At 37.1% G+C, this 23,406-nt stretch overlaps 1 protein-coding gene across 7 annotated transcripts in view; it reads right to left on the minus strand.

Moving 5' to 3' along the window:
* The window catches only part of NBEA (neurobeachin), a 517,855-nt gene that overhangs the window by 367,086 nt on the left and 127,363 nt on the right, over positions 1-23,406 (minus strand). For all 7 annotated transcript variants that reach the window (XM_054837772.1, XM_054837762.1, XM_054837753.1 and 4 more), the window contains exons 8-10: positions 20,184-20,330; positions 11,742-11,939; positions 11,179-11,312 (exon numbers count right to left, since the gene is read on the minus strand). In XM_054837772.1, coding sequence (XP_054693747.1) covers positions 11,179-11,312; positions 11,742-11,939; positions 20,184-20,330 — 479 coding nt within the window. The remainder of the gene's footprint in view (positions 1-11,178; positions 11,313-11,741; positions 11,940-20,183; positions 20,331-23,406) is intronic.

The following is a 23,406-nucleotide window of genomic DNA, read 5'->3' on the forward strand; positions in this document are numbered from 1 at the left end:
GCAGGGTGGAGAGCTTCCTTCATACTTTCTCCAGACCGAACATGAGAATACTAGGCCTGACCAAATAAAGGTTGAGAATCACTTTCATCCAGTTAGGAAAGCACAGAGAGACTCTAGAGGCCATAAGGAAATCACCCAGCGGTGCTCAATCTGTATCTGTAAGTGAGGCGTTCAGAAAGCACAGGGAGATAAAAAAAGTGTTCAGAAAAGTCGACAGTTTAGAAACAGAAGAGATATGAAAGACGTCAGGGGACAGGCTCAGCAAGAAAGTGAAACTTTGTTATAAAAACCAACAGCAGAAACATATGACAGATCAATGCACTGTGGGAGAAAAATCACAATTGACTCTTGGGTGGTGAGAGGGAAACAAAAATACACTCATCTGTTGCTGAAAAACCCAGAGGAAAAGGAGAAAGAAAAAAAACCAACAAAAGCCAAAAAACATTTATGACAGAAAGGAAATATTTAAAATTATTTTTCAAATATCTCAGGATGGTAGATGATGGAACGCATTGTACTGCATATACAATGCATACATAAAGTCATTATTCCTTTTCTAAAAATAAAATCTGTATAACAGTTCCTAGCTGTATAGACAAATATCTGCATTCAGGAAGGTTCTCACGCAGGTGGCGGGCACAGGCACAGGTAAAAACTGTGGCTTTTGCAGCTATGGAAAAGTGAATTAAAGGAAATGTCCAACCTGCGTTTTATAAATTTCAGCTTTACTTAGCAATATCTTGTCAGCTAAAGGTTCACTTGCTCTCCAAATACAATCTTTTACTTTGAAATAAATGTTGAGATTGGCTAATCCATGCCAGCACCAAAAAATAATCAATGTGCTGCGGAAAACAAGATTTATTCTATTTGGTGAGCAAGGCTGCCATGCAAAAAGTACCCAGTACAGGCAAAGTACATGCTGTGAACATGAAATAGTGCCTTGTCTTGCTTCATTGTTCAATGGTCACAATAATCAGTCTAAAATCACACACAGAATGCTCCACAGAGTGTCAGCAGTAAAAGAACGCAGATAATATCCATTTACAGCACTCCAAAGCTTTTATCAAAACAGCCTGTCAAGCTGTCACATCAATTTCATACCAGATTATATGCATCAATTTTTTCTTATCCTAACTGAAAGTTTCTATTGTATTTGTCATCTAAAATAAGATACTCATCATTTTTACTACATGACAATTCATAAGCAGCTCATGTAAAGGGTTGAAGATTTATATTTAGAAACTGTTTTTAAAAAAAAATGAATAGGTCAAAGAAAATTCCATATACATGGTGCTTACAATCATCTTTTATGAGCAAGATTATGACTTAGGAGGATGACATATTATGCATAAAGTTAAGAAACAGCATACATCTTTGCAGGATTAGGAACTAAATTACAATAATAAATACTATAAATATTATATTGTAAAGTCAAAACATATTCTTAAAATGGATTTAAAAGATTGTTGTACCATGAACATGGCACCAGACGTAAGTTTGAAAGGTTCTACTTCCACTTATATAGGTGATTCATCAAAAGTCCTTTTCTTTGTATTGCAGTGTATTTGCCCATTCTATAAACTTAATCACAGAACCATAGAAAGGTTTGGGTTGGAAGGCACCTCAAAGATCATCTAGTTCCAACCCCCCTGCCACGGGCAGGGACACCCTCCACTAGACCAGGTTGCCCAAAGCCCCATCCAACCTGGTCTGAAACACTTCCAGGGATGGGGCATCCACAGCTTCTCTGGGCAACCTGTTCCAGTGCCTCACCACTCTCACCGTAAAGAATTTCTTTCTAACCTCTAATCTAAATCGACCCTCCTTCAGCTTGAACCCATTGCCCCTTGTCCTGTCACTACACTCCCTGATAAACAGTCCCTCACCATCTTTCCTGTAGGCCCCCTTTAGATACTAGAAGGCCGCAATTAGGTCTCCCCAGAGCCTTCTTTTCTCCAGGCTGAACAATCCCAACTCTCTCAGCCTGTCCTCATAGGAGAGGTGCTCCAGCCCTCTGATCAGCTTCGTGGCCTCCTCTGGACTCGCTCCAACAGCTCCATGTCTCTCCTGTACTGGGGCCCCCAGAGCTGGACGCAGTACTCCAGGTGGGGTCTCAGGAGATCAGAGGGGCAGGATCACCTCCCTTGACCTGCTGGTCAAATTTAGATGTAAATTCATGGGCTGGAGTTATTCTTATCTCATATTAATACAATCTCTACGCACTTGTTAGAAATTCTGATAGGACTCCAAATACAAGTTATAAAACACACTGACACCCTAACAATACAGATTTTTCTCTCTTTCCTTCTCTTCAAGCACACATAAAACACACCAGTCAACTCAGAAATAATCAGTGGCCAGTTAATGTTTAACCACGCCACAGACACAGAAACATACAAGCTGGTTCTATGCAAGAAAGCCTGAATCAACAGTCAGATGCAGAGTCCAAATCGCACCTTTCAGGCATTAACCATCTTTATGTGGAGTATGGATGAACTAATTAATTCTGCCTGCCACATCAGCTCTGCACAGAGCTACCTTAGCTGTCACTGCAAAGTGATGCCAATGTTTCTAGTTCCAGGAAAATGTATTATTTCAGCCAATACCTTTGTGCATGAGCTATGCCTTTTCCTGAGTCCAAAATGGCTTTTAACATCTATTGAATCAGACCCATAAAGACACTGCAGCCAGCTCTGCAGAGTCAGCTCAGGTCTGCCAGTAGTAACTCTAGCTTCTAATCCTTCTGCATTATCCAAGATTGCCACTATAAATAATAGAGTTGACTGTAGTACGTAGTAAGTCAAATCTTGGGATAGCACACGTGAATGCATCATTACACATCCCACCTTCAAGCACATAAAAAATTCCAAGTACCAGAAAAAGCAGCAGTTAAGGAGAACCACCGGGCAGTCACACAGAGGCACAATGAAGTTTGAGGTAAATACTGTATGGGACCAGAGTACTGATGAAAATTAGCACCATAATTAAATGTAACCAGCAGTTTGTCCACATCATTATGCAGGAAATTAAGCAATTAAAAGATCTGTAATATTTTAACTGATAAAAGAACTGTAAAATCAAAATGGAAGTGTTTTTAAATTCTGACAGCACATACAGCACTGAAGCTATTATTACCTGAAGATGATGATGAGAGACAGGCAGAAACCAGATTACATGCTCAGTCTGATATTTTCCCAGAAATCTTGCTAACGTTTGTTTCAGGTGAAATTTCTTTTTTTAGAGGAGGAAGGAGGGAATGAAGCTGCACTAAATAACAGCTGTTGCACAAAACACTGTTTTTACATGTTATGTTATCTCTTTTCTATACTTCATGCTAGAGAGCATTCAACCTGCCTGAAAAGACCCAAAAGTTAAAAATTCTCAGATAAGCCTTCCCAACCTCTTCAAAACTTCTCTTTCCCCACGTGTTCAGACCGACCACAAGCAAACACTTAAGTGTGTGTGTGCGTGCGGATGTGTATATATGTATCTATAAATCCACACTGACATAATGGATCTTTTCTCCTCCATATTGCATTCTAAGAATTTAGTCTGCTAGAGAACTGACTGCCTAATTTAGAGGATTGTATCCCAAACTTCTAACATATTTCTAAAGACAGTCATCTTACATAGTCACCTTGGCAGCTGAAAATAAATTATAACTGAAGATTTTAAATACAAAATTTTTTATCAGCAGAACCAGGTTGCCAATATTATGCTTTTAAAAAGGTTGCAGTTGACAGAGGGGAAATAATATTGATTAGAAGACTGTCTTCTAAGATGAATAATTTTTCAAACAGAATTTAGCAAACTTACCAGTAACTAAAATGCATCGGATTGTTGCAGGGCTCACATTAAACTTGCAAAATTCTGTGCACTGCCATATAAAATTTCTCTCCATTCTTGCCTATTTTCAACTCCCCTAGATATAAAGGCAAATATAAAGGATACTTCAGCCCATTCCTACATCTCCTCTATTCCACATCCTGCCTAGAACAGATCAGTTTCTCTGCAGTGCAGCTAAGATATAGATACACAATTAAAGTATATATGTCAACCAATACTAAATCAGACAGAATTATGATTTCTATTGAAAATATAATTAATTTCAGGACAAAATTTTTCCAGCAATTTTCCATTTACTAAGAAGCAGGGGGGGGGGGAAGTTGCAGACCAAAACATGAAGATGCTTTATCTGCAATGGTTGTGATATTACTTATTGTACAATTAGCGTATTATAGAGACAGTAAGTCTCTGGAATACTGTTATGTAAAAAATCTGAAGATTAATTACATTGTTGCAGCATTGCCTGATTTTCCTCTCAAACATACATGTCCCTCGTGAAGAATTTTTTTTTTAAAAATTACTTTTTAATAAATAATGTTAGTTAGTGTTCACTGCATACTCTGAGTGGAAGATGTTCTTACACGTCTATATATATTTATTTTATCTGTGAAGTGCCTATCTTTGTAATTCAGACATAATTCTTATGATGTGCATTGTGAAGTTACAAATACCACCTAGCTTATTTCATTCATCCAAATATATAGACATAAGAGAAATAACTATTACACTTTGGTAGTTCATCATTATGTTTCAACATCACAAGGTTTCAACGTCACAATCTTCAGTCAACAGTCATGCAATATTACTCAGTAAATAAAAAATATACTACAGTAATTCACAAAAACAATGGCTTCTGTAGATAACAGTCTTCAAAATTCCAAAATATGACCCTTGCTTCTTCATTAAAAATACAAATAACTACACACATCAATAAATGTTTCGTTTTCACTGCCCATTTATATCTATGGGAATTTTAAAGAACCTTTTCATATTATACATAAAAGCAGCTTGCAGTGGAAATCCCAGGGTTACGAAGTCTTTCTGCTATGACAATCATTGAACAAGAAAGAGCCGGCTTTGTCAAATTCTAAATTTACTGGTAGTTCCCACTAAGCAAACAATTATTACTGTTTTGTGGAGCTAAACTACAGGACAATTTAGATAAACTTTTCTTATGAAATGAGTTTCTATAACTTCACTTACAAATGAAGCATTCTATTAGGAACAGCAGTCAGATGTTCAAATAAACTCAGATGACAAAGGAATAAAGAAAACCTGGAGGGTTTTGTTGGGGTTTTTTTGTCGTTGTTTTGGGGTGTTTTTTTTAAGAAATCACTACATAGATCAGTTTCTCTAATCTACTCTTTCCCATGGTAATTTTCTCCGGAAATTTACCTTCATTACTTTAAGTTTCATCTTGGATTGTGCATTACAAAGTTATATCTGGATTGTGCTTTACAAAAGGCACCTTTAATTAAAGTAGGCATGCAGCTATAAAGATGTAAGTATGTTGACTAATAACAGATGATTTCACTTGAAGACGCTACATAAAAGAGAATGATGCAGGTATGTGTTCTGTCTGATTATCTTTGGGAAGGATCCTTTATAAACTAATTTCATTTGTAATTCCAGCTTCTCCATCACAGGCTGTTAATATGATAACTTTTGTAAAACTAAACTTAGCATAAGGAGATAAAGTGGTGTTAAGGAAAATCATACACCAACAATTAATGTTTTGTTTTGAAACAAAAAAAAAAAAAAATCCTAAGGTACTTGCCCCTAAACTTCAATCCAAAATGGAATACTGGTTGTATTGAGAATAATCATCACCATCATCATCCTCCTCCCCCTCCTCCTCTTTGTCTGCTGGCTGCCCATTACATCTCATTGTTAGCAAACAGTTTTAAATGAGCTTCGCTGATCCATGACGTAATCTGTTACTTCATCAGAATATTTACAAAATGTTTCATAGCATGGACTTAGAAATCCTCAGGGAGAAGCATTAGCAATATATTTTGATGCACAAAAAAGCGAGATAATCTCCTCTTCCTTACTTTATTCCTTCAGGAAGAAAACCAAAGCACAAAGGGTAATTATGGATTTCAGAAATTGGTTTGACTGCACTTATAATACAGGTTGGGAATACAAAAAGGGATTTCCATCAAGGTATATTCACTGCTAAAGCATGAAATCTTTAATGTATGCTTTAATGCAGTCAATTGCTCTGTTGCTACATCACTAATTACTCACAGTCATTCATTCATATTTATGCAGTCATGGCCACTAAAGCCTCTGTGCCGCAGTCAAGAAGGGTTCCCCTAAGCAGGCTGGAGGTAAGCCAAACTCAGAGCAGAAGAGACAGGGACAGATGGTGGGGATAGAGAGGAAGGTCCCATGAGCTACAGCTATGGCAGCTCTCTCAAGTGCTTTCTTAGCTTCCAGTTTAACTACCTTTTTTCCTTTCTGTAAGCTTGTTGGAGAGAAATGGGAAACTACTTCTCTCTTTTCCCTTTTCCACTTCTTTCTCTCGTAACATATGATGAGGACAACAAGAGAAGACTACTAAATGTGTTTCATCCAAACTGATGGCACTAAACATCAGTCAGATGAATAGGTGCTGCATGGGAGAACTACAGAGGCAAGTCATCACACACCTCTGCTTATGGCCATAACATTTTGGGATACAGACTCCAGTCATAAATTAGTCATCCTTAGCATTCCTGGATCTTCTGGAATACACACAGGTACCCCAATTTGGGAGTTTACAAAGGTTTTCTACCACATGATACAGTGACTGTATTTTCATTATAAACTACTGTCCAGGTAGTCTGATTTGGAAAGTCATGTTCTTGCTGCCACAGTTTGGGAAGATTTCAGTACAACTGACTTCATTTGAGCACAGCCAGGCTATACTAGAGATGTGAAATTTCAAGGGCAATATTCACACTGGTTCCCTTGGAAATGCATGAGGACAGGGTTATCAGCGCCCAACTCAACAAACTCCAAATTGTAGACTGGAGGCAGTGATGGACTGGGACCTTGGCTCTCCATCAGAGGCACAAAGCTAAATGCAAGGACCTTGGAAAGGATGACTCTCAAGTTTAAATACCTGGGCCAGCTGTGGCAAATGACAAAATTCTTGAAAGACAGTAGGAGAAGACAGGTTAGGTAGGTAGGATACTACCTGGCATTCATCTTATTTGCTACCATGATCTTAAAGACAAATTCAATTAAACTAATGACATTATTAATAAAGAATTACTGGAAACTCACAGATTTTTCATATTAAACTAATAAAAAAATCAAGACATCAAATTTTATTTCCTATCAAGCTGTGCTATTTCTTATCTGTGGAACCTGAAAGGAAAACTGCCTATTTCCTATCAAACTTCATCTATCAAAAAGGAGATGCAGCAATACTACTAGTTATAGACAGGCACCTAAAAAGTCATCATGTGAATATAAATAATACTCAAAAAATGAGTATAAGATATTAATTGATCAGAGCAAAACACACAAAACATTTACAGGACAAGATGAAGAATAGGAGTTGAAATATTCTTGTTGCCTCCTCTCACAGATGTTTCCATTTCACTGACTTACAATAGGTAGGCAATATACTCTGTATCAAGACTATATTAACAAGTCAAATTAATGTCAATAATAAAACTGACTGAAAAGATGCCTACATTTATCTTGCTACAAGTTTCGAGGGTGTGTGTGTATATATTAGCTTTAAGAAAGTTAAGGTGGGCCTAGGCACTGCATTTATTTAATATGATAAACAATAAAAGTATTTTTACTCTTTATGGCATAGTGTATGTGATCCAGCAAAACCAGTTAGTAACTTCTAGAATAAGCATATAAAAGAATTCCTGGAATGACTTAATCTAATTAAGCAAACAGCTACAGCTCCTCCTACTTTCAAATATTTTCCCAATATGGTACAGTCCACAGCAACAATCTCTTCTGAACTTACATTTGTTCTTTATTCTATGAAGGAACTGGGTCAGTACCAAAGACTGTGCACCCAATACCTTGTCAGAATCAGTCTGTATGTCAGTGCTCAGCAAACTCGAATTCAAAACCATGCATGAGAGACCACAAGTGAACAAAGCAAGTCCTTCCTGTCATATTACCCAGACAGTATAACCACAGGTAACAACAACATTATTATAACAGAGAAAGCACTCTATATTTCTTTTTATTACATAAACACCTTATTGACCAAAACTGCCAAATTTTCTGTTCTAACTAGAGTACTGAAAAATAGGATGAAAAGTAGCAGTCTTGCCGTTCAAGTTGAGGGACCTGTCTCCTGAATAGCAGGTGCATCACCCAATCTAAGAAAACATACTTAAGATATGAGCTCCATTTCCGTTCTTTTCATTTCAGTGTATGAGAGCATAAGAATCTATACAGTGGTTCAAGAGCAGAATTATAGGTTATTTCAATACTTGGTTTCACAGAAGATGTAGATAAGGCACACAGGGATATACACATTACAGGAATAAAAAAACATTCACAAAGAATACCATTAAACCACAAAGTTTCTATATTCATATTGCCCTGCTTTACAATTTAAAATTTTATTTACAATGGATCTATTAATTTAGAAAAGATTAAAATTGTAAGTGGCTGAATAGTGTTCCCTCATAGTCCTGTTAATAAACCCCTTCTAATGTTAAAAAAAAAAAAAATTTAAACAAATAATTGAGAACCTTGAACTTATTGAACAGATTTTGAGAGAAGGAGGTGAAAGGGATTCAGAAAAGTAGTCTGGAAACCTAGGACACTTACAGTAGTGTATCAACCTATTTATACTTCTCACCACCTAGAACACGCTAAATCAAAAGGCAGCACAGCTATTCGAGGGACAGCATAGTAAGCCTTTACAAACATAACGGTCTACTGTCATCAAGCATCACCTGGACCTTTTTTTTTTTTTCTTTTGGCAAAGTGGCATAAAGATTATCTGCTTATAAAAATACATAGATTGTAATGGCTGAATGCCAACTACTTTTCAGAAAGAAGAGGTGCAGCTCTCTGTTGCTGTCGTAGATAGATTTTCATAGGTAACAAGGGTATAAACAAGCATCAGATACAGTTCAACAACTGCATTTTGGAAAGGAACAAATAAAGACAGAATAGTCTAAAAAACAACGGGAAAGAAGGAAAGGACTCAGTAAGTCTACTTCTTCCCTTATTCCACTCCACAAATGAATGTTAAAGGTAGCCCTGTTTTTCATGTTTAGCCCCATTTCCCCATTAGCTCCTTTCTTTGCCCCCAGAAATCCTTTATTCCTTTATTTGCCTACTTCCTTGTTCACTTAAATTAGTATTTTTCTCAATATCTACATCCTATTAAATTAAATACAAGAAAATAATGCACATACACCGAAACCATGGTAATTCAACATTTAAGTTACATCTCATCAAGCAGCCATTTGTTTAAAAGTCTTTTGAATATATTCTTGAGTTAGAATCACATCTTGTTGTATTATGTATTTGTACAATCATATAGCATAATGAATTACAGATCTCTTTTTAGAATATAATCTAATTATAGAAGAAACGCATTGATGTATTCATGAACAACTTTTTTTTCCTACTTACAGTTCAACTAACTCCAGAAATGTTCTGTACATTTTAAATTGAACTTTTTATGAATGTTCTCACTCACTGGAAAGACCACACACTTGGGAAGAATTAGTCTTTATCTTTACTTATAAAACTTACATTATATTAGCTCTCCATTTTTAAACAGACCCAGTTACTGCTTTATCATTTATTACAGATTCAGCTCATTAATGAATTTAACATCTATTTTACTCATACCTAGGGCACATACACACATAATCTTCCTTAAATTGGAATAAAACATTTTTGCCTACTGCAGTGCCAGTAAATAAAAACATGCAGGGATTTTTTTTTTCCCAAATTTATTTCAAACCAAGCGTTGTTTTTTCTTACTTCACAATACTTCAATGCCAAGTACATACTGGAAAACAGACTACAAAAAACTAAATATCCCACATGAGCCAATACACAACCAGCTTTTCTATCTTTAACATTGAATGAAACAATTTGCACCACTATACTGCTTGGAAGTAGAATTTGTTATTTTTAGGATGGTGGTATTACTTCTGACATGGTTCTAAAATATTCTCAAGAAATACATTAACTTTTCACACTACAAAAACAAATAAAAACCATCAGCCATCTTAGCTACATATATTTGAATTACCAAAGGGGAAAACAGATGACTGACAAAACTTCAGCAAATTGATTAATTTCTTAAATTAGATTGAGACAAGTGATCTTTCATGAGAAATTATACCAATGGATCACAACTAATAGCAGAGTATTCTAAGCAGGAAAATAAGCCATGTACTCTGAATTATGCACCTATTTTGTAAATTTATTCAAACACAAGAGTCAGCTTAATCTGCCCCTGAACACTGTTTTCTAGCAGGGTTTGGTTACATACCATCCTACAGGGAAACACCGTGCCAGTTCTTCAGCATTACCTTTTCAGTTTTGTTACCTCCAAAAGGTTTAAGTTTTTGGTCACATGTTTTGTTCGGACAAGTTTAGACATCTTGTGTTGCCACTAGAAGAGGAGCCTGCCCTGACAAGTAGGTGGCAAGAGATCTTCTTTGCAAAAATAACCACAGCTGAGCTCCTTTGAACAAGTCAGCGTAGGTACTGACAGACTCCCCAGCAGTCCTTTGCAGGCTGCAGACAAAAGCATTCATCTAACTTCTGTGCAGGCCTTTCAACCTAGGGGTTACTTCCACACTATCAGAGCAGAGACTTCATCTGTCCCCACTCAAAACTCGTGGTGTGTCCCAGGTCACTGGTGCAATTGTAATATGGCCACAACATAACTGCTCCTAGCTCTATGACTTTCTGACCATGTATTAACATGGAAGGAGACACCTTCCCTTAATTTTGAATGTTATTAAATATTAATTCAAATGGCACAGACTTTGTGAAAGTAAACAACATTTCACTGTTAAGCAAAAGAACATTGGTTTCTTTTCGAAGTTGCAAGAACTGTCACAAACTATCCTTAAAGACTCTAGAGTGATTTGAATTCATTATTTAATCCTATCAATTTTATGCCAATTCCATCTGGAATCTCATCAGATTAATACAATTTACACATCTCTACAATAAACTACTTTTTAAAAAATAATATTATTTTCAAAGAAATAAGGGTGAAATGGAAGTCACAGCAGGTACAAAAGAAAACAAATCAAACACTCAAACACAACAAAAATGGAATATTCTTAGCTTAATTAAGTTTTTATCTTGAAAGAAGCTTACCAAACTGTTGTTTCCACCTGACTGTCGTGCAGCTGTCGATTGTCTAACTGGGCAAAGAGAGGGAAAAGAACTTGGATCCCTCCAATGGAATGAATTGCACTGTGAATGGAGTGGGTTACGATAGCTTTCACATCCTAAATTAATAAGATAAATAAATAAAAGGAAAAATCTCAATTAATCTCAGTTTTAAAGGACAGTTACAAACATAAATTGGGAACACTTTAAACTAAATCAGACTTGTTTTAACTTATTTTCATTACTTATTCAATTATAATCACTATACTTAAAGGCAAACTATACTTAAAGGCAAACACTAAACAGAAAAACTTCAGTAATGTGGCAAACTATGCCTTATGGTATAATGTATATATTTCTTACTGAAGAAATAACAATTTTTTGCTCTAGAAAGTGAGCAAAGAAAGAACAGTTCAAGTGATAGGTATATTGAGAGCTGAAATAATATAAAATAACAATCTCTTTGTACACTAGCACACAAATCCTCTCATTATCCAAATGATGCTGAGATAACAGCAATCACAGAACATCAATTTAGTAGCACAAACCTGAAGCATAAGAGCATGGGGGGAGTGTACAAAAATTGAAGGATTTTCCTTTGGTGAGGATTCGAGGCATAGTTGGGCATCAGTAGCCTTCGCATTATAAGTAAAAGCAATGCTACTTGCAAGTTTCCCATCATATAGCACTTGTTTATGGTGCTCAGCCAGATGAATGTCACTCTCAGATTTAAACTTAAATGTGCTCTGAAAAAAAAAAAAATTAAAAAATTACAACATAAATATTTTAGAAAAAATCATTGCTACAAAATGTGCAAAAATACATTGGACTTGGGAGGGAATATTGAGAGTGATAAAATTTGTTTTAATTTTCTAGTAATTTAATGCTGCTGAATGACGAGACTTTTTTTTTTATTTACTCTACTCCACATCAAAATGTCAATATGATATTTGGTATTTTGACTTATTTCTCTCTCCTTTCAGCATCAGTGTTAACAAGTTTCAGAAGTAACTATCTGGAAGAAATGTGTCACATTAAACAGCTACAAATATATTAAAATAAAAAATCGAGCATACAATGCATTAAAAATAAAGAACAAATTAAATGCCTTGCATTTTGGTTTATATAAACACACTTAAATTAGAATATAGAATCCTATACCATTTTGATTAAAAGAATAGTTATTTTTAAATAGCATGTTTCATTAACAGTCAGGAGTATATATAAACAAGTTACACTAAAAAAAAATCTAAAAAAAATTATAAATGTCATATTTCAAATTCATGATACTCAAAGTTTTCACAGAAGACTTCTTACAAAGAAAATTTCTATTATTCTTAAACATATCACGATTCATATCTGATCTAAAACTAGTTTTTCTGGCAATACTGACAAGTCAATCAAGCACAAGAAGATAGATTTCTGCCTTTCTGCAAAGCATTGTCAGATTGACTTGGCATATGACAACTTTTGCATGTAAAAACTATTTGACAGTAGCAAAAAGACAACTAGTAGTAACAAACAGTGCTGAACTGATATAATTAACACTATCTATCTATCTATCTATCTAAAATATGCTATATTTGTGAAATTGAGTGGATGAGGGAAAGACTGTGGATGTTGTCTGCCTGGACTTTAGCATAAAGCCTTTGACATCATTTCCCACAGCATTCTCCTGGAGAAACTGACTGCTCACGGCTTGAACGGGAATACTCTTCACTGGGTAAAAAACTGGCTGGCTGGCCAGGCCCAAAGAGTTGTGGTGAATGGAATTAAATCCACCTGGTGGCCAGTCACAAGTGGTGTTTCCCAGGGCTCAGTACTGGGCCCAGTTCTCTTTAGTATCTTTACCAATGATCTGGACAAGGGGATCGAGTGCACCCACAGTCACTTTGCAGAGGACACCACCTTGGGTGGGAGTGTTGATCTGCTTGAGGGTAAGCAAGGCTCTACAGAGGGATCTGCACATGCTGGATCAATGGGCCGAGGCCAACTGTATGAGGTTCAACAAGGTTCAGTGCCAGGTCCTGCACTTGGGTCACAACCACCCCATGCAACGCTACAGGCTTGGGGCAGAGTGACTGGAAAGCTGCCTGGCGGAAAAGGACCTGGGAGTGTCAGTCAACAGCTGGCTGAATAGGAGCCAGCAGTGTGCCCAGGTGGCCAAGAAGGCCAACAGCATTCTGGCTTGTATCAATAATAGCGTGGCCAGCAGGACTAGGCAAATGATTGTCCCCCTGTACTTGGCACCGGTGAGGCTGCACCTTGAGTCCTGTGTTCAGTTTTGGGCCCCTCACTACAAGAAGGACATTGAGGTGCTGGACCGTGTCCAAAGAAGGGTGATGAAACTGGTGAAGGGTCTAGAGCACAAGTCCTATGAGGAGTGGCTGAGGGAACTGGGGTTGTTTAGCCTGGAGAAAAGGAGGCTGAGGGGAGACCTTATAGCTCTCTACAACTACCTGAAAGGAGGTTGTAGCCAGGTGGGTGTTAGTCTCTTCTCCCAAGTAACAAGTGATAGGACAAGAGGAAATGGCCTCAAGTTGTTTCAGGGGAGGTTTAGATTGGATATTAGGAAAAAAACCTTCACCAAAAAGAGTTATCAATCATTGGAACAGGCTGCCCAGGGAAGCGGTTGAGTCACCACCCCTGGAGGTATTTAAAAGATGTGTAGATGTGGTGCTTAGGGACATGGTTTAGTGGTGGACTTGGCAGCTGCTGGAGAACCCTTGGAGCAGATCTGTCAGTCAGCCCTGTCCCATGCTTGGTGATGTCAAGCAGAAGGGAAGCAGCTATGCCACACTGAAAATGTATGAGATGCAGGTACGACAACAGAGAATGCAAGTAGGAAGGGCAAAAGTAAGTGAATGGGACGTCAGTGGTTTAATCTACATTTGGCAAAGAAGGAGAATGTTATTTTTAGCTGCATTAGGAGGAGTGTTGCCAGCAACAGGAGAGAGGTTATCCTTCCCCTCTACTCAGCATTGGTGAGGCCACACCTGGAGTTATAGGCTCCGCAGTACAAGAGAGCCATGGACTTACTGGAGAGAGTCCAACAATGGGTCACTAAAATTATGAAGCCACTGGAGCATGTCTCTTGTGAGGAAAGGCTGAGAGAGCTGGGACTGTTCAGCCTGCAGAAAAAAGCCTCAGAGGGATACTCAGCAATGTGTATAAATATCAGAAGATATTTATATGTGCAAAGAAGATAGAATAAGGGTCTTCTCAGTGGTGCCCAGTGAAAGGACCAGAGGCAATGGGCACAAACTGAAACACAGGGAGTTCCCTCTGAACATCAGGAAACACTTTTGCACTGTGAGGGTGACTGACCATTAGCACAGGTTGCCCAGCAAGGTAGCAGAGTCTCCATCATCGGAGATGTTCATAAGCTGTCTGGACTCCCAGTGATCCCCACTTACTGCTCTGTTCATACTGCAAAGCTGTTCAGAACCAAAGAGACTTCCTTTCAGCTGAAACTGAAATGTCCCCCAGCTGGTGGTAGTCATTCAGCCCAAAGGATCACACTACAACCAATCTGAAGTAAAACCCCCAAAATATACAAACTATGGGTATTCAGCCCTCAGTACCAAATGTTTTAATCTAAAAATGTGTTCCTATTGTGCCACACTACTTACTGAAGTAGAAAAACCCAGACATTAAGTATCATGCTTAGAACTTGAGAGTTAGCTCTCTGTTGATATGGCTGGCTACATCTCACTTATCAGGAAATGACTGCTACAGATTACAGATTTGTCCTGAGGAAGGTAATGATGTATTTCTCCCCAGAGGACATTTTTAGCTCTACAGACAAATCTCTGTGCACTTTCTGCAGAGAGAGAAATAATATAGTGATTTCATTGATTTCCAAAGTTTTCTGCATTCTGCGTGTACTATATTTTGATGTTTAACCGCATGAAAACACTTCTTACCTAGAAAATTTGTCATGCCTCTAAGCTTTGTCAGATCTCAAAGCTCACAATGTTTTATGTCTATATAGTTTTTCGTAACTTTGCCATTCTAAATATGTCAAAGTTTTTCAACACAAAATTCATATCATTTCATTACTATGAAATTTTGCACCTTTCTAAATTGCATAAATTAAAATAAAATAAGTTTTATAATAAATTTTGGCATTATTCTACCTCCTAGTTTTCAGTGTTTATTATGTGTCAAGAATTTATCAGAAACCATTGTTTGAAAGTCAAGCACAAATAAGTTATGAATATAATACTGCTTCACATTTTTGGGAGAAAAAGAATTAAAGGGACTTTCTGTCATCAAAGCCTAACAAAAGTGATCATAAATTGGAAATGTTACTCTCCCACCCAAAAGATTATTATAACAGAATAGAAAGAGAGGCTACAAATTCTGATATATGATACTCCTTTGTTACTACCATTGATCTACAGAAAGAGAAAAGATATTCAGCTCAAATTGCAAATGGGTAGTTACTGGTCACTGAAGGAATGCAACTTTGAGATCTGGTACAACCAATGTGAGGGCATAAAGACAGCAAAAAGGAGCCTTAGTTTTACCATATTCTATATATGGTAAAAATATATACAGGATCCACTGTCTTCTCTAGTAAAAGCTGGGCTTGATCAGGACCACTACTTAAACACCAGCAGCTTTCCCTTTTTTTTAGCAGCAAGAGTGCTGCTTTTTGAATTACCATTCACCTCATTTTGTTATTGTAGGTTCAGCAAATTTGAATTTTCAAGAGTATTTTGTGTGTGTTTGTATGTGCATGCATTAATGCATTTTTATTCCAACCTCTGTAGGCGACAAAAAGATTGATACTGCAGCAATGATCAAGAGCAAACTCAGATGCAGCAACGTATGGAATAATCTGATAGCTTGTTCTGAAATGCATATGGCAGGGTTAAGAGGAGTGGCGCAGACTTGACAGGGCTATTAGGAAAGGGCTTTGTTGAAACATCCCTTTCTAAACAGCACCACACCCTGCTATCAGATGCATCTCTTCCTCCCACGTTATCTTCCTTGCCCCTCTATTCTGTGTTTATCAGCCCCTCACGATCTCAGCTGAGACAGATTCTCTCTCTGCTGCTTGGGAACAAGGATGGGTAGCAGAAAAAGCACAGCGAGAGCAAGGATGCTGCTCATTTCCTTTTCCTTTCTAGCAACTGAAAGTGTCAACATAGCAGATAAAAGTCCTGTTCAGCAATTGCAAGACTCAAAACGAGCGTGCTTTATAACAGATCAAACCTGGGAATGCAAGGATTGAATTCTACTATGTTTCTACTAAATATAATTGAAAATTTCAAGACACTTTACTGGGGAATTTGGGAAGACTTAAAGGGAAGAGACAAATCGCATAGTTCTACTGCCAGTATATTTTCCTCTCTTTCCCTCTTAAAAGTTTGATTACATGTCATTTCCATACAATAGTTACTAAGTGCGGCAGCTTTTCCATATTGCTACTTACACAATCGATGTAACATTTTTTGTTAAAAAAAAAAAAATAGGCCTTTTGCTACAATTGAAAATCTGGTATTTCAAAGTAAACTCTCTATTTGCTTAATAAACAAATTTTTATATTAAGGCATGCTGGTTACAACTAAATGCATTCAGAAGGACGTGTTGAGCAAGACCAGCATGGAAGTATTATGAACTGTTTCTATGTTACAACATTCTGTAATAAGCATGTAATGTGCAATAAATCATATAATATAGATATTATATATATTATATAAAATTAATAAATAAAGCTTAATGTCTTCTCTAGTTAATCCTAAAATCCATTGCTTCCACCTGCAGCACAGAACAGGGGTGGGTCAAGGTACAACAGATTCACTTTGCTTTGTAGATGAAGAACTGCCTTTTCCTGAACTTTGTGGCTTTGGAGTTACTTGGAACATTGCATATACTACATATATTCACAGATGTGTGCCTACTGCGCTGTCCTGTGCTCTGGTATGCTGGTAGAGTGTGCAGATTTCTCTGTAATCCAGAGGTTTTAACGGCAATCATTGTAGACTAGGGACATTATGAATGATTGTAAGGGTAGTTGAATGAGAGGCAAAATCATAGTGTCTTGTCATGAACAAAGCAGGTAGAGCACTAAATAAGGGATGGTCACTTTCCCTAAAGAATCAGAATCCTGGGATATAGTGGGCTAAAGTAAGAATTTTATATCAAAGTAACTACCACAGACAGTCATAGGAAAGAAAAAAACATCTGTATGAAGACATTCTCCAAAAATTCTCACGTATTTTGAATAATCCTTCTTTGGGAGAAAAGCTTTGGCACAACCAGAATTCACAATGCATCTAGAACAGTTGCTTTTTTGGAAAAGTCAAACAGTTGATTCTCACAGTTGGGTAACAGTACCAACAGTTAGAATGAACAAGATGCATAGTGAACTACTTAAAAGTTTCTGAAAAGCCAGTTTGCATCAGCAAGCCAGGTAAGAGCAAGAACGTGATCTCTAATGTCCAGCAATTAGAGCTAAGTGTCAGTCGAGGCTCCCTTGGACTATGAAATACAATACTGAAGTGTTCTGAACTGATGGACTTTTGCACCCACACAGAATCTGAAAGAATTTACAGAAATAAATTTAATTGAGACATGAAAGTGGCAAGCTTTGAGTGAAAGCCACAATCAGTGCTCTGAGATCTCTAAATTACAGGACATGGTTCCTTTTTTTGGTTGTGGGCAGAGCTTGGGTTGGAAGAAGGTGAGAAAAAAGGGTTCTGTTCTGTCTTATTTATTGGAAATAAGGAAGTTAAAGAAAGAAATTGTGTTATTTCTAGGGTCTTGCTCTAGGAACCTGCTCTTTTTAACCGCTATTAGTAAAATATACTTTCAGATTCTTAGAAAAGGAAGGAAACTACTTTAGAGAGGAAGGAGGCATTAACTGTGCTGGGAACATGACTTAAACATAAAAACATGATATACCAAAGAAAAATATCCCCAAACTATTAAATCTCACCTCACTGCCATTTTACCAAAATCAGTAGGAAGCTACAAGTATGAAGAAATTTAGTTTAAGGGAAGCGTATGAATCAAGCAAGGTAATTTGACAAGACTGTAATAAGGTTAGTGCAGTAACTGCTGGAAATGTCATTTAGCGTGAAAATGTGTATGCCTTATGAACCCCTTCAACACTCACAAAATATTACATAATAATTTTCACTTCTTCAAACAAATGAAAGCATTATTCCTATTTGATATCACTTCACTACGCTGCTGCAAATCCAGGAACTTAATAAATTCATAAGGATTTACTACATTTGTTATTAAGAAGTATAAGGTTACATTACTTTCTTTTGTATGACCAAAAAAACATTTGCAGAAATATTTGTTCAAACAAAATACAGTGTTAAGTTTGGAATAAAGTACTCCTTGTTTGCACAGGTGATACACTTCTCTTGACTGACAGAACGTTTTTAGTTTCAAGGCAGGTTTTAACTATCAACTGTATGCAATAGACTTCTTCTCCAAGTAACCTTGACATATATTTGGCTATTCACACTACATACATAACATAAAAGATATTTTCAACTGTCACTGTCATTCAAGTATTAGCTGTCATCAAATGATTTAGAGCAATCATTTTCAGAACACCAAATTAATATTATTAGAATCTAAATGTTGATTTTTAATTAGTATTGCTTGAAGTTTTTATTTTCAAAGTCTATGAACACTAAAAGACTGAAAATCTTCTTCAGATGATACTGCAAATTTCACAAGTCAGAAAAAAAATTGGGAATAATTGATGGTAGAAATTCAATAGTGTTTAGCTGGGGTTAGATTCATTTTCAAGTCTTCTTCACTGGGCAGTTTCTCCAGATTTCTGCAACGTATCTGAGGTTTTTTTCATGGTGAAATAATACTATACTGTGCTGGCTTTTGGCTGGGATAGAGTTAATTTTCTTCATAATAGCTGGGGTGGGGCTGTGTTTTGGATTTGTGCTGAAACCAGTGCTGATAACTCAGGGATGTTTTCGTTACTGCTGAGCAGTGCTTACACAGAGCCAAGGCCTTTTCTGCTTCTCACACCGCCCCACCAGCGAGCAGGCTGGGGGTGCACAAAGAGTTGGGAGGGGACACAGCCAGGACAGCTGACCCCAACTGACCAAAGGGATGTTCCATACCATATGATGTCATGTTCAGCACGTAAAGCTGGGGGAAGAAGAAGGAAGCGAGGGGATGTTCAGAGTGATGGCATTTGTCTTCCCAAGTAACCGTTACGCGTGACAGAGCCCTGCTTCCCTGGAGATGGCTGAACACCTGCCTGCCCATGGGAAGTGGGGAATGAATTCCTTGCTTTGCTTTGCTTGTGTGCACAGCTTTTCCTTTACCTGTTAAACTGTCTTTATCTCAACCCATGAGTCTTCTCACTTTTACCCTTCCGATTCTCTCCCCCTTCCCACCGGGGGAGAGTGAGCAAGCGGCTGCATGGGCTTTAGTTGCCCACTGGGGTTAAACCACAACATACACAGCCATTCCGAGACATAAGTGATTGTTCATACTAGAGATCCAAGTTTATGCATGTACCATTAATTTGTCCAAACTGTCCCCTAAATGTCACTGGCAAAGTATGAGTAAAAAGCTCAACTTTTACTTCAGCAGAACTGTTTGAAACTGTGCATTTGAAAAGAATTGGTTTGTTATGCCTTGTTGAATGTTAATCTGCCTTAACTCAGGTTTTAAACACAAACAGTAGAAAAGAAAGGTATTTCCCTGGTATTCATTACACCAAATACAAAATTGCTCTACTCTGATTATGACCCTGAGTCATAAATTTCACATAAAAATATGATATACTTTAAAGAAATGACTTGCATCTTTCAAAAAGCTGGTGGAAATTAAGGTTAGTTAGGACACTTGCAGAAATAGTCTGTTGCTGAAAACAATCACATAGTTCTACATAATTCTAAGAGGAATATCTACATGCATACATATCTTCCAACTATATCTATCAATTATTTTCTTTTTCCAGTTTTACATTTTTTAAGTTCCATTATTACCTTATATCCAGATCCTAACTGATGTATTGCAAAAATCTGTGCTGGGTTGAGTGCTTCAGTGAATACATACACGGCTCCAAGCTGGCCACAGAACACTCTATTAGCATCAGCAGTCTCCGAAGAGCCAAGAAAACATTTATCATAGCTCTGTATCAGAAAGAGGCAATGTTAATGAAGTTTAGTCATACAAACTATACAATGAAATAATATTCATGTACAGCTACTGAAGCCAAAAAAATAAAGGGAGACTCTAATTAAGAAAATAAATCAATCATTTATTACTTCAGTACCTGATTCCCTGTAGTGAACAACTTCATTTTGAATATCGTAGCGTTATTTTTTTATGGGTCAGTATTACAATGCTGTTTATAATTGGCTTTTAGGATTTGTTTTTTATTAATTGTTCGACATACAACAGAGAAAATTAGAACAGTACATTCAAGCACCAAATAACCTTCCCTATTGCCTTCTAGGAAATATGAAAGCCTTGACGTTCCTTGTAATTATAATCAGAACTCCCACTGCTAACACACAAGAACATGTGCTGAAATGCACCCTTCTTTCCCTGTTGTGCTAACAGAACTAAACATCGCTAGCAGCAAAAAATAAACAAGAATTTTTCTAGTTTGCAGCTGGTGCACAGTCTTCCTCTATGACCACAGCCTATAATGGTTTGGTTTGACCTAAAACTCTTCTGTCTTCTTCTACGGTTACAAGAGTTGTTATGTTCCATTCCTCCTTCCAGCAACTATCCCTCTGCACAAAGACCTTCTGCAGTTCTCCATCTGTCCATTTCCTATTATTTCAGATTTGAAGTGGTTTTTTGTGGCTTTTTTGTTTTTCCAATTTAATTTTTTTTGCAAGAATTATGTTAAGTTCTTCGGGTGCTTCCAAGAAAAAACGCTTCCAGATGAAACAAAGTTTAGAACTTAACTGTCTAGAATAAAGATCCAGGGAACTGGAAAACGAGACACAGCACAAGAGGACAACAACAGGAAGCACAAGGATCTTTGCAAAGCTATTGTCTTGGCTTCCTTGAGTCACATATATTTTATTTAATGGAAACAAGGATCAGGCCTCACTTTTTGACCTGAACCAGCAAACCAGTAGAATCTGCATTAGTGAGCCTGTTTTTTCATCTGGCTTGGATGCTGAGTTTTACCCTAAGAACTTTTGTCAGTCTGGAGAATGGAATCAAATATGGTGAACTGCTACAGAAACTGATCTAGGTGGATAATCTGTTAACAAGGAAAAGGAGACTCTCTAAAGAGTTAGGAAGTCAAAGATCTGGAGCTCAGCTTTGCAATGAGGTGAGATAAAAAGTATCCAGGATTTTATCTCTGATTTATCCTCCTTTGACCAAATACCTCTTCTAATTTTTTCCGTTGGAATTTCTAATTTTTTTTCATTTTTTTTTTCACAAAACTAAAAAAAAAATCTGAAAAAAACTACATCAAAATTGATTCACAAAGTCTTTTTGCACAGGATGCACAGTGCAAAAGACAGGCTATGAGACCACTCTGACTACTGGTAAATCTAATGGTGAAACTTCCTAACAATTTTCAGTAGAGTCTTGCTTGGCCTTGGAGGCTTTACAGACACCTGCACCATTACTGTCAGAAAGCATTAAGTCAATTCATGTTGAGCAATTGTGATTTTAATGCTTATTTGAGGAATTTGTTTCAGCTACTGATGCCACCCTTTTTCCTAATTTATACTTACAAATTCTGAGACATACATTCCTGCCTATTACAAGGGAGGGTATTTTCCTGGATTCTTCTAGTTATCGTTAATTGTACAACAGCCATTGTAGCTCTCAATGGATTCCTAGTTTTACATGTAATTACTTTCTAGGTCTGTTAACCTGTAGTAATTTCCAGTTCTGTCTTTTTTGATTCTTACCAGATTACACTTTCCCAATTTCTAGTGCTTCATTCTGGATTAGGTGTTTCCATTATTTTTAATTGGAGGGGATGGCTTACTCCTGATCTTCTAGTAGTTTTTATTCACTTCTGTTTCAGACTGATTCATTCATTCATTTACTTAAAAATCAGCACCCAGTACTCACAGCTCATTTGGTCTTCCTCCACCCATCTCACATTTCCACAGTTTTAAACCTGACAGACACCAACTGATCCAAGTTTGTTTGCTTATTTCTGTACATCCCTAGTAGTACGTCATTAATGACCCCAAGGTGAGGTGACTGACAGATCTGCTTCATTCAGTGCCTTGGTCCAAATCCTATTTTATTTACATAAAAAATTAAACTCTTGGGACTTACAGACCTTGTTACTTAAAGACATAACTTTATCCTTAATGTTCTTGATGCTTATAAGCCTTCTTTCAAATGCAACCCAAGTGCTACTGATGTCACCAACCTGTTGGCTTTTCACCACTTATGTCAACTTTTTAAACCCTTCTCCAGTTTCCTTACCTTATAACGAAAATGCAAAGTTTTGTGAAAGACATCAGGACATCATCAAGTTTATCTCCAGTTATCTGAACAAAAATCATCTACCAAACCTCAATATCTCCATATTCTACATCTTGAAGACAAGTTTTATGCTTCTCTCATGTTACTTCCCATATCTGGGGAAAATTCCTAATCTAAGAGCTGTAATAGCCAAACTCTTCCAATTTACACACTGTTACATTCATACATCTTTCCTGCATTTCTCCCACTTTCCACTCTGTTTCCTAATTCTGATATAACAGATTTTTGTTATTAAAAATAGAGAGCTGATGATAACTAGTGTCTTTCATAACTTAGTTTATTCTCCAGTGGACAAAGTAAAACCTTAGCAGAAACTTAAAAGACTTACATCAAAACATCTACAGCTTGGTAAACCAATCTCACCTTAAGAAAAGATTGTACTTCTGTTACATGAGAAAGTAGAAAGGAAACTGTGAAGAAAATATGCATAGAAGCAGCAGCTCTTCCTGTGAAGCATTTATCATTAAGGATTACAGATCCCCACACCATAGAACTAACAACTCAGCCCAGATCCTCTCAGACCTCAGCTGGCTTTTCAATCATCACATTCTCACCTATCACAAAAAATGCTTATATTACCAAGGAGAAACTATGCTCTGCGAAAACTGAACGACTTGCCTTTTCTTGAAAGTAGAAATGCTACCAAGAAAATAATGATGATCGGAAGCTTTGGCAAGCAGAGCCCTCCTACTTTAATTAAGATTCTCTCCCTTTCAAATCCAACTTTGC

Source organism: Grus americana, chromosome 1 (assembly GCF_028858705.1).
Source record: "Grus americana isolate bGruAme1 chromosome 1, bGruAme1.mat, whole genome shotgun sequence".
NCBI classification, from domain to species: Eukaryota; Metazoa; Chordata; class Aves; order Gruiformes; family Gruidae; genus Grus; species Grus americana.